Genomic DNA, 12,149 nt, shown 5'->3' with positions numbered 1-12,149 from the left:
TGAGTGTTGGATTAATGGCCGAATTTTTGGGAGGAAAACACAACAGCCACTCGGTCTTTTCTGGGTTGAGCACAAGCTTGTTAATCCTCATCCAGTCCATGACGGCTTCGAGCCCCCGGTCCATTACGTCAACCGCTTCATTGATTTGGCACGGGGCGGACAGATACAATTGAGTATCGTCCGCATATTGATGGTATCTAATCCCGTGCCTACGGATGATCTCTCCCAGCGGTTTCATGTAAATGTTAAATAGTAGGGGGGATAAGACCGAACCCTGCGGCACCCCATATTTTAGGGGCCTTGGGGACGATCTCTGCCCTCCCACTAACACCGACTGCGACCTGTCCGAGAGGTAGGAGGAGAACCACCGTAACACGGTGCCTCCCACTCCCACCTCCCGCAGTCTTCGCAGAAGGATACCATGGTCGATGGTATCGAAAGCCGCTGAGAGGTCAAGGAGGACCAGGATGGAGGGATGTCCTTCATCTCTGGCTCTCCAGAGATCATCCATCAATGCGACCAAGGCGGTTTCAGTGCTGTAACCGGGTCTGAAGCCTGACTGGAAGGGGTCTAGATAGTCTGCTTCCTCCAAGGACCGTTGGAGCTGGAAGGCCACCACCTTCTCAACAACCTTCCCCAAAAAGGGGAGGTTGGAGACCGGGCGGTAGTTATTAAGGACAGCTGGATCTAGGGATGGCTTCTTCAGGAGGGGTCTCACCACCGCCGCCTTCAGTGCGGCGGGGAAGTTCCCCTCCCGAAGGGAGGCGGTTACAACCGCCTGGATCCAGCCTCGTGTCACCTCACTGCAGTTAGAAACCAGCCATGAGGGACACGGATCCAAAGCACAGGTGGAGGAACTCACAGCTCTCATGGCCTTGTCCACATCCCCGGGGGTAACCTCTTGAAACTCAACCCAGAGCTGTTGTACTTGGTCCCCCTGAGTCTCGGCTGGAACTGCAGATGTGGAGTCCAAGTCCGTCCGAAACCGAGCAATTTTGTCCGCTAAGAATTGGGCATATTCTTCAGCTCTGCCCTGCAAGGGTTCCCCCGCCTCCCTTTTGTTCAACAGGGAGCGGGTTATCCTAAACAGGGCGGCTGGCCGGGACTCTGCGGACGCAACCAGGGAGGCTATATGTGATCTTTTAGCTGCCCTAAGTGCCCTAGTATATTCCCTGGTGCAGGTGGTTACCATTGCTCGGTTCGATGCGGACTTATCGGACCTCCAACGGTGCTCTAGGCATCTCCTCCGGCGCTTCATCTCCCGGAGCTCCTCGGTGAACCAAGGAGGTCTCCGGGATCCGCCGCCTCGGAGGGGCTGCAGTGGCGCAATCCGGTCGAGGGCCTCTGACGCTGCCGAGTGCCACGCAGCAGCCAGAGTCTCCACCGGACTGTGGGTGAGAGTATCAGGAATAACCCCAAGCTCTGTCTGGAACCTTACTGGCTCCATAAGACGCCTGGGGCGGAACCACCTGGTCGGTTCCTCCTCCCTACAGTGGGGGTTGGGCTTCCGGAAGTCGAGCCTCAGTAGGCAATGGTCTGACCACGACAGGGGTATGATGTCACTCCCCCTCAGACCAAGATCACACATCCACTGCTCCGAGAGAAATACAAGGTCAAGCATGTGTCCCGCCGAATGGGTTGGGCCTCGGATTACTTGAGTCAAGCCCATGGCTGTCATGGAAGCCATGAACTCCAGCGCCCCGTCAGAGTTTTCACCGAGCGTCGGCAGATTAAAGTCCCCCAGGACCATCAGCCTAGGGAACTCAACTGCCAGCTCGGCTACTGACTCGAGGAGCGAGGGGAGGGCTGCTGCAACGCTGTTGGGAGGCAGGTACGTTAGCAGCAAACCCACTTGACCCTTGAGGTCCAACTTTAACAGCAAAGACTCACACCCGACAATCTCCGGAGCAGGGACCCTACGAGGAACTAACGACTCCCGGATAACAGCGGCCACACCCCCACCCCTTCCCTGGGCTCTCGGCTGATGCAGCACCTGAAAACCTTCTGGGCACAGTTCTACGAGGGGGACTCCTCCCTCTGGGCCCAGCCAGGTCTCAGTAATACATGCCAGGTCTGCCCTCTCGTCTAAAATTAAGTCCCGGACGAGAGGTGCTTTATATACAACAGACCTGGCATTTAGCGACAACAGCCTGAGACCAGGGTCCTGATTACTTACACCATCTGGTCTTGGAGTGGGACTCCTAGGGCCGGAAGGAGGGATCTCTGTGATGTAGCGAACCCTCCTTCCCCGGTAATGGCCTGCCCTAGAGTCCCCGCCGTATCTGCCCCTCCCTGTCACGACCGCAATACCCCGACCCTCTCCCGTGTCTTTAGCCCCCTCAGCCACCCCCATAGCCCCCGCAATTCCCGGCAGGTCCTCCGAATCAAGCACACTCATTTATACACTCAAGCAGTCCCCACGTGATAATTAAAACACATAAAATACAAGAGTCATAGGGTAATAAAAGTGGGATCATCCAATTCACACATACAATCACATGCACTCGCCATACCATTTAAGAGTGTGCGCAGCGTGCGTAGATCTTATAAAAGAGTATATATAGAAGGGGGAGTAGCCTTCGTCCCTTCTTATGTATTTGGGAAGGTCCCAAAAAGTCCAGGCGATTAGAAGAAATCGTTAAAGCTGTTAAAGTCCGATTTATCGATAGTGTCAGTAAAGGCAAAGTCTGGGCAGTTAAGATGGTTTCCCTTGGGCGATAAAAGATAATATTGACCAGATGGATGCAGTTAGTTCGTACGTGCAGAGGCCTGGCAGATGTAATTATAGATGTAATTGTAGGTGGAGTGAGTAGGTGGTAATTAAGAAGGCGGTAGAGATGGTAAAAATGATGAAACCAGCCAAGAACTAGAGGAAGCGCCAGTAACGGCCACTGGAGGGAGTCAGAGGTCCACATATGCTGCCTTTCCGGAGTAATGGTGTCCAATACAAGATGGTCTGGTAGACCGTTTTGCCTGACGTGGCACTCCTGAGGCAGCAACAGCAGCAGATGGTACCCAACACAATAAAAAGTTTGTTGTTGCAGTCCTGGGATCACAGTCCAGGAAGGTAGATGGTGAATAAAACCTTGCAAAGCCCAGTGAAAGCAGCAGCAGAACCCAAAGGAGATGTCGTACCAAGGGGAAAGAAAGCAGTCAACAGGGCCGCAATACCAGACAGTAAAATTGTGGTGGGGGTAGAAACCAAGTCCTCCGGACCAAACAGGCACTTCCATGCAGCTCCTTACCCTCTGATCAGGGCACGGAACAAGCTCCCCAGGGTAGCGGGGCAGCTTCTTGGGACAGCGGGGCCAAAGCCACCGCCGCTCATGCAACGCCGCCACCACCGCCACCCAGCTGTTCAAGAGGGAGCAGTCAACAGGGCCGTAATGCCAGGCACCAGAATTGCGGTGAGGGTAGAAAAATAATCCTCCGAACCAAGCAGGCACTTCAAAGCACGGATCCAGCCTCCCAGGATAGCGGGGCAGCCTCCTAAGGCAGCGGGGCCGAAGCCGCCGCCGCTCGCGCAACGCCGCCACCGCCGCCGCCCAGCTGATCGAGAGAAAAGTCACCGAGGGAGGTAACGCCGTCCCGGGACCACCCGCAGGCAGCCCCCTCCTCAAAAAGTTACCTTCCCTGGAAGCCTGACAGCTGATCGTTTGCGAGGACCCCTCCGTTGTCATATTCGGGGTCCTCGTCGCCTGGAATTTTCCGCTGTTTCTTTTCAGTAGCCGGAGCGTTAGAGCTCGGCGGCCATTCCCATTCTCGCGCATGCGCAAATTTATGACAGTTGCATTGTCCTGAGGTCATGTGATAATCATGTGTAACCTTTGCAACTGGCTTCCGACAAGCAAAATCAATAGGGGAAACCCAGATTCACTTAACGACTGCATAATGTACTTAACAACTGCAGTGATTCACTTAACAACCGTGGCAAAAAAGGTATAAAATGGGGTACAACTGTCTTGCTTATCAACAAATTTTGGGCTCCATTGTACTCATACGTCTAGGACTACCTGTACATAAAAATATGAAATCGTAACTGTCAAGTTATAATTACTATCATATCATACTCCATACAGTTCAAGGTGGTGTATATAATATCCCTGCTTACTATTTTCCCCACATCAACCCTAAATAAGGGGACTGAGTTTAGACATTGCAATAAATCAGGGGTGTCAAGCTCAAGGCCCGTGAGGTGCTTAGATCTGACTCACGGGGGTGGGCCTGGAAAGGACTGGCCCGTACCCCGTTTTTGGCCTGGACGGCCTCCTGCCGGCGAAAATGGGGCTTATTGGGCCTCATGTGCTTCCTGCACCCCATTTTCGGCCTGGACGGCCTCCTGCCCCACTTTTCTGGTTAAAATGGGGCCCCGGAGGGGGGGGGGCACGCATGGCCAGCAGGGTGCTGCAGGAGGCATCTTTACCGTTTCCACCCATTCAAAGTTACAACAGTGCTGAAAAAAAGTAGCTTACAACATCTTATTAAAGCCATATAAGAAGCCATGTTACATTTTGAACTAGAAAGTTTGTTCAATCTCAATTAGTTGGTAGAACTACGATATGGAATCAGGATCTGACCTATTCTGAACTATGAAGAATAATCCTTTTTTTTTTTCTGATACTGTAAGAAATGCACAGTTTTGAAGCCCATTCTGTGTACACTTCCTAAGAAATACTTACAATTAATAGCAGTGCAGAAGGTCATTGTTGCTAGATCCTCCCAAAGTTAGCAGGAATTGCTGTTGTCTCTAAGCATATAGCACTGACTTCTGTTGCTTCTCCTTTGTCCAAGGCCACTCTGGTTATCTCCTCAACAAGTGATGGTAATACCAGTTGGACCAACGTGTGATGAATATGCACAAAAGGTAAGTTTTAACTTTTATTTTGTCCTAGATGCAAAATCAACTTAGGAACGCCTACAGATGTGAACATATCCAAAAAGAGAATGGCAAATTCCTTGGCAAAAGAAGCATTGCTTTTTGAGAGCAACATAGATGGATTCTATGTTGTCAGAGACTAAAATCCAGAAGTCCTTATAGGCCATGTTGATTGATTGATTGATTGATTACATTTGTATGCCGCCCTTTTCCCCGAAGGGGACTCAGGGCGGCTCACAATTCAATCAGGGAAGGGGGTACAGACAAGGGAATAAAAAAAGACGAGACATAACAATACAAAAATTTAAAAAACACACAACAACCATACCATTCGAGAAGGGGGGCAAAAACTCTTTAGCCCCAGGCCTGTCGGAACAGCCAGGTAAACAAAACCTACACAAGAACAGGTGCAAAGCACTCAAATTGCAAAGGAACTCTTTGTATGTAGCTCACAGTTTGACCAATATTTCAACTCCTTATTTACAAATCTATTTTGAAAGTGAACATCTGTCAAAGAGAAACTGAGAAGTGGGTTGCTAGCTATCCAATAGAGAGGAATATCTGGGGAGATTTATCTATTTAAGTGTGATTAAAGGCTGTTCTGCTTGTGGTTTTGGATGGAATAGAATAGAATAGAATAGAATAGAATAGAATAGAATAGAATAGAATAGAATAGAGTTCTTTATTGGCCAAGTATGATTGGACACACAAGGAATTTGTCCTTGGTGCATAATAATGGAATTATTATCTGTCATAATTTGTCTTTATTGTCTCTGGTGCATAATCTCTCAGTATACATAAAGCAACAAATGATAAATCATGATCATAATATGATCATCATAAATCAGAAGATACAACACTCAGTGATAGTCATAAGATACTAAATAAAAACAATCTACATAAATCATAAAATAGAAACAACAAGGGATAGTCATAAGGAATAGATAATAGGAAAGACAAGAAGGATTATAGTAATACAGCCCTACGACATGGTTTGATACCCTAGGGCAGTGTTGGCAAACGTGCGTAAGGAAACCAGAAGCCCCCATGCGGTCTTCATGCATGCATCAGAGGTGGGTTTCTGCTGGTTCACCCCACATCGGGCGAACCGGCAGTGGCAAGAGGCTCCACCCACCCACCCAGACAATTCTGTGCAGAAGAGTCGCACACAAGTGCACAAGAGCAAACTGGTAGTAAAATAAATTGAAACCCACCACTGGTGCGCATGCGTGCCAGAAACCGGAAGAGCAGCTGCCCGGGTGTGAGGCACGTGTGAAGACTAGCTGGCTGGTGCGCCAGAACCTGGAAGAGCAACGGGCCATGGCTCGCGTGCCCAGAGAGATGGCTCTGCGTTCCACTTTGGGCACACCTGCCATAGGTTTGCCACCACCGTCCTAGGGCATAAGACAGTGCTTTGAGAATTAGTTGTTTCGCAGAGTGATGGCATTGGGGGTGGGTGGGTGGGTGAACTGTTTTGTTTATGACTGTACAGTCATATGCGTGTTTGTGCATGTATATAATGATTCCAGTGACTTTCTTGCTATGTTCTTGAGTAATGTATCTAGATCAGTCACAATTTGTTTTCATGTCTGCCTCTATTGAATACCTTTGAAAAACATGTTCTCCGAATACTTCCTATGTAAATACTGCAGGGCTTAACTTCTATATGTTAATGTGATTACAGACTCTGACTATTCCAATGTCATGTTGGTGGAGCAACATGATTTTGATTTGGAGAATTGCAAAGCCCCAAAATACCTTTCCCTCCAGATGTCTGTTTTATGCACTAAAACATTGCTGATTTGGTTCTCCCAAAGGTGAAGCAACAGTTCCATGAGGCTGGCTTAATGGTGGATGTTGACGTGGACCCTGGCTGCACTCTGAATAAGAAGATCAGAAACGCTCAGCTTGCCCAGTACAATTTTATTTTAGGTAAAAGTGTCTCCGTGCAGTATGTGTGCCTAGCTCCATTTGAGCAATATCCACTTTAAAGTAGCATTCAGGGTTCCACCACAAAACCGCGGACGACAAAATTGCGCTCGACGAAAGCGCGTACGTGACGTCATCACAGCGCGACGAAAACATCGCGCTGTGATCGATAAATATAAAAATAAAGCGAAAACCTTACCCTAACCTCCCCAAACCTAACCCTAAACCTAACCCTTAACCTAACCCTAAACCTAACGCTAACCCTTAACCTAACGCTAAATGTAACCCTAACGCTCTAACCCTAACCCTTAACCTAAACCTAACCCTAACCCTAACCCTTACCTTTATGTGAATCGGCTTGCTTTATTTTTATTTTTATTTCAATTTTTTATTTTTTTCGTCGCGCTGTGATGACATCATATGCGCGCTTTCATCAAGCGCGCTTTTGTAGACCGCGGTTTTGACGGGTTACGGCATTCAGAAGCTAATTAGCAGTTTGCCTGCTTGTTAATATATGAAGTTGCTTTTTTTTGCCAGCAGCATTCAGACATGCAAGGAAAGCGCAGTTATTTTTTTTAAAGTTCTTTTATTTTATTTGAACAAAAACACAAAAAAAAGAATCATCCTTCATTACATCTTGTAGAAAGCATGTCGATTGGTTACAGATAACTTTCATGCATTTCTTCCACAGTCATTACTTATAGTTCATATTAGATTATACACTTTAAATCAAAAATCTTTGTATATCTTACTATCAATGTACCACTATTCTCATTTGACTACAATTATTTGAACGTGCTTTTACCTCAAATCAGTCATACTTAAAGACACAACCACATAATGGCATTCATTAGCTATTTCAAAAAAAATATCCTCCAATAACATTACACCTTTATGACATCTTCTAAGTAAAAGTCAATTAATAAAGTTTCTAAACCTTTCCCCCACTCCCCCCCCAACTCACTGTTTAGAATTTATATCTAAGTTACTTTTGCCAATACCATAGCATGCATATATTATTAAACAATGTCCATTGACATTTCCTTGTTGTTATTATAAATGGCTAAAAATCATTCACTATTTATGTTCCATCTCCTCTCATCAGACCCTCCCCACTCCCCAAAAAAACCTTACACCTTTATAACAAGATCTAAATAAAAATTTGTTAATAAAATTTATAGGTCTTTTCCCCCAAGTCAATTTTATATGATCTTATCTCTCTTGCCAATTGTGGTGTCAGTCTTTTTTTAATCCCCTTTATAAGATTTTTATAGACTTCTCTCCGCACTTTGTTGCTTGAAGGATCTCTCAGGTAATCTCGTTGCCCACCAGCTGCTACTAAAATTAGCTTGTCTTTGGTTGTCAATCTTGCTTCTGAAAAAATTTATCTTCTTAAGTCCATCAGCATTGCTATTTTTTTTCTTCTGTGTCCTGGAATTGGTAGAGCTCCAATTCGTCGAATTCCCTTTTCCATATTCCCTTCTTTCCACTTTCACCTACATTTGCTCCATTAATAAATTCATCTATTGTCTTATCTTTATCTTCTGTATCTTCATTCTCCCCTTTAATTTTTGGAGCTCCAACCCCATCATCTTTTGCTGTGAGGAAGACTAGTCTTTCCTACTTCTTCTCAATTCTCCCATATCTTTCCAATAGATTTTGAATTCCAGCCAAGATATTTTGGAATTTTAAGGTTTCCTCATCTGAATATTGATCCATGTTTCCAAAACAGAAGAAGGAAAAAAAACTAATAGCCACTGCCACTCTAGCCTTCCAGGCCTCTTTTATTTTTTATTTTAGATTGACTTGAACACAAGTTCTTTTATGCTCTTCAAAGGAGAAGGGTTCTGTTTCCCCTCCCCCTTTCCCCTGCCAAAATAGTTCTCAAAGACACCTGTGAAAACAATCCATGTCCTTGGCTCTTTATTAGTTTCTGTAAACAAGTTGCAAATCCTTCAGCTACAAAGTCAGTGAAGTCAAAGAAGGAAAGAGAAGAGATACTGGGGTTTTAAAAAACCCAGCCTCTGACCTCCGAGTGGCAGTGTGCTACTTTTCACTTTCTAATATTTATCTCTGGCTTATAGGAAACAAAGTTCTTTAGATTTCTTTTAGTGAAATTTAATAACAAGTAATAGGAAGAATTGTTAAAATAAGAAGGAAGGTTTTAATCCAGAAGTCAAAAAATAAAGCAACAAAAAGCAGAAGAAAAAAAATCAATCCATTCACTTTAAGAGGAGAAATGAGAAACATTGCGAGCACTTCAATCCACAAAGAATAGTTACAAAGAAAAAAAGCTTTCCACAGCAATCCAATTAGGGTTTATTTCGCCACTCAATTCTTTTGCTTAAAGATCTAATTTGGCTTTAAAGAAAAATTTCTTTGGGCAGTCTTTCGCAAAATAGAAAAAATACCTCACCAGATGGACTCACTTTCTCTTTTCACTTCCTTCCGGAGAGTCTGGGGGCTGCCTGTTTACCGCTGGCTTGAAGCACTTCCCTTGGGTCGATCAGGGACTTTGTCACTGAGACCAGCAAGGCTTTGTCTTCCTGATCACCGTCTCTATGGGACGGTTTAGGTCTCAATGGACTGTCCAGTGGCAAAAGTATCAATGCGGTCTCGGAGTATCGAGACCGCATGTTGTGACATCGCGACATGGATCCTCCTCCTCCTCAAAAGCACCGTTATTAAAATGCACGAGTTCTCCTTTTAATGAATGCCACTTTTTGGAACGAATCTGAGCTTCCAGGCCTGTATAGCTATTAAATTGCACTAGGTCTTCAATTGTAGCAATGTACCTTCTCTGCTGGCTTCTCAGATTGACAGAAAATGCTGAGAACTCTGCTCTTCCCCCCATTCCAATGTTTCTCGACTGGCGATTTTAAGGCAGGTGGACTTCAGCTCCTAGAATCCACCTGTCAAGTTGCATCAATCAAGTCTTTATTATTGTCGTAGACCAACATAAGCAGGGTGAACTGCAAACAATAATTTTAAAGCTAAAATAAAATAAAATATACAGTTAAAAATCATTAAAAATGAATATGTATAATAAACTCCGTAAAAGTTAACTTATTTGTTGAGTTGGAGTTCACCTGTCTTAAAGTTGCCACGGTTGAGAAACACTATTCTAATGAAAGAACTAAAGGCTTGAAAAGAGATGTAAAAATTAATGCCTAAGGAACACATAACAAACACAATGAAAAGAGATGGCACATATTTAGAAAGCAGTAGAGATGGAAATATTGTATATAGATGTATATTGTAAAAATGGGAAAGTAAACAAAGAAGAATATGTATAAAATAATAGAATGGAAAATGGAAAACCCGAAATCAGAAAAAAGAAATACCGATAACAGAAAGCTGTAAAAGTGTAATTGCGATTTTAACGTTTGGAAAATGTCAAATAAAAAAATATTTTTTTTAATTCATAACACTTTTAATTATGACTATACGGGCCAGCAATATCTATATCTATCCCATAATCTCAACTTTCCCCATAAAAACATAAAAGACCCTTAAGAACAGAGACTTATTTCTCATCTTTTCCATACATTCTGGGATTCTGTATCTCATGCAAGGGAAGTATTAGAGCTTACGGAGCAGGCCGTGTGTGCCTTGCATGCTTCTGTCTGCAGCCTCCTCCTGAGCAATATTTTTTAAGAATATTTTTTTAAAAAAAGAAAGAACTAACAAAAATGTCATGCTGTTTTCATGCCAAAATGACAACATCAAACACAATTATTACATAAACCCACTCACACACACACCCCTTCAGAAATGATGTAGGGTCTGCCAGCGGGGCTGCCCTGGAAACAGTGAAGGACAGGCCCACAGCGCCTCTGTCAACGAAAAAAGAGCTCAGGAGGCCATGAGCACCCCTCCCATGCGCCATTTTAGGCCACGATGGCCTCCTGAAACCATCTGACAGTGAAAAGGGGATGCGTGTGGCTCCCCATTCCCCCCTGAGCTTTGTTTTCACTGTCCGAGGGCTTCAAGAGGCCGTTGTGGCCGAAAACTGAGCTCGGGAACCTATTTTCACTAGACGAGCCCTCAGGCCACCACAGGTCCCTTCAACATGACTGATGTCAAGCTGGCCACGCCATCATGGCCATACAAACACACACACCCCTGAGGTAAAACACAACCCTGACACGGCCGTCAATGAAATCCAGCTTGACACCCCTGGTATAGATGGAAACCCTATAATTTTTCCATACCATTATGATAGTCATGACAATGATCATTTTCTGCCCATAATAATGAAGGCACCATCACTTTTCAGTATTTTATAGTAATGCCTTACATCTCCTTTTCTGATGTTAACTTTTTTTTCTTCACTTTCTTCCTCTCTATCTGCCTTTTAGTTGTTGGTGAGAAAGAGAAGGCCTGTGGGACTGTGAATATCCGTACGAGAGACAACAAGATTCATGGTGAACGTACTGTGCCCGAAACAGTAGAAAGGCTGCTGCAGCTGAAGCACAGCCACAGCAAAAATGCTGAAGAAGAATTTTAACCAAATCTTTTCCTTCTTTACCTCCAATTAGAGCTAGCTTTCTCGTTCTCTCCTATGTTCGTTTTGAGGGATAAAAGTTTTGCACTATCCTGTCTTTGAAATAAGTCAAAAACACATTTATAGGTTCAAAATTCAAATAGGAATGAAATTGAAAGTCTTTGTATGATGAGGGTGATTATTTTGATTAGAACTGGATAAAAGCTTCTGAAATGATGTATCTAAGATCCAGAGAAAAGGCTAATCGGGGATTCAGATCAAATCTCTTCAGTGTTTTTCTTCACAGAATAAATTTGGCTAAAAATGCCTTCTGATTTTTGACAAAGAGATTGTGCCCGTGTATTCTTTGTTGGTTTGCAATTCCTGTTCATTCTTCTTTTGTTTCATTTACAACAGTTTGCCAAACTTGGCAGCTTTAAGGAGGCTGGGAAATTCCGGGAGTTGAAATCCACACATTTTAAAGTCCCCGAGTTTGACAAACACTGATTTACAATATCGTCTAATGTAGAACATCAAACTGTCCCAATATTTTCCTGCGTCAGGTCAGTTCCGTTGTAAATGGTTAGATGACATACATTTCTGAGATTTAAAATAGGATCGCATCCTGCTTATAGTTGAATAAATGATGTCTCCTCTTACACAGCAGTCATTAACTCTTTCTCCTGCATCTATCTGATGTTCTGCAATACAGAGTGTGAGACGCAGCCCTATTTATAGGTGTTCAGTTTAGGAAAGATCATGACATGAGCTGGGAAAGATAATAGTTATAACGCCATTTGGGGAAAATTGAAAGCAGTATATTTCTTATTTTTCAAGGGACGACAGAAAGCTGATAAG

General features: G+C 44.3%; 1 protein-coding gene across 1 annotated transcript in view; it reads left to right on the top strand.

The window, feature by feature from the left end:
• TARS1 (threonyl-tRNA synthetase 1) overlaps positions 1–11,639 on the top strand; it is a 39,014-nt gene extending 27,375 nt beyond the window's left edge. The window contains exons 17-19 of the mRNA XM_032214112.1: positions 4,792–4,864; positions 6,694–6,808; positions 11,167–11,639. Of these exons, the coding sequence (XP_032070003.1) occupies positions 4,792–4,864; positions 6,694–6,808; positions 11,167–11,315 (337 nt within the window). The 3' untranslated portion in view covers positions 11,316–11,639. The remainder of the gene's footprint in view (positions 1–4,791; positions 4,865–6,693; positions 6,809–11,166) is intronic.
• The last annotated feature ends 510 nt before the right edge of the window (positions 11,640–12,149 follow it).

This window comes from Thamnophis elegans, chromosome 3 (genome assembly GCF_009769535.1).
Source record: "Thamnophis elegans isolate rThaEle1 chromosome 3, rThaEle1.pri, whole genome shotgun sequence".
In the NCBI taxonomy this organism is placed as follows: domain Eukaryota; kingdom Metazoa; phylum Chordata; class Lepidosauria; order Squamata; family Colubridae; genus Thamnophis; species Thamnophis elegans.
The sequence above is the reverse complement of the archived record's forward strand: the minus strand, read 5'-3'. Positions and strand labels throughout refer to the sequence as shown.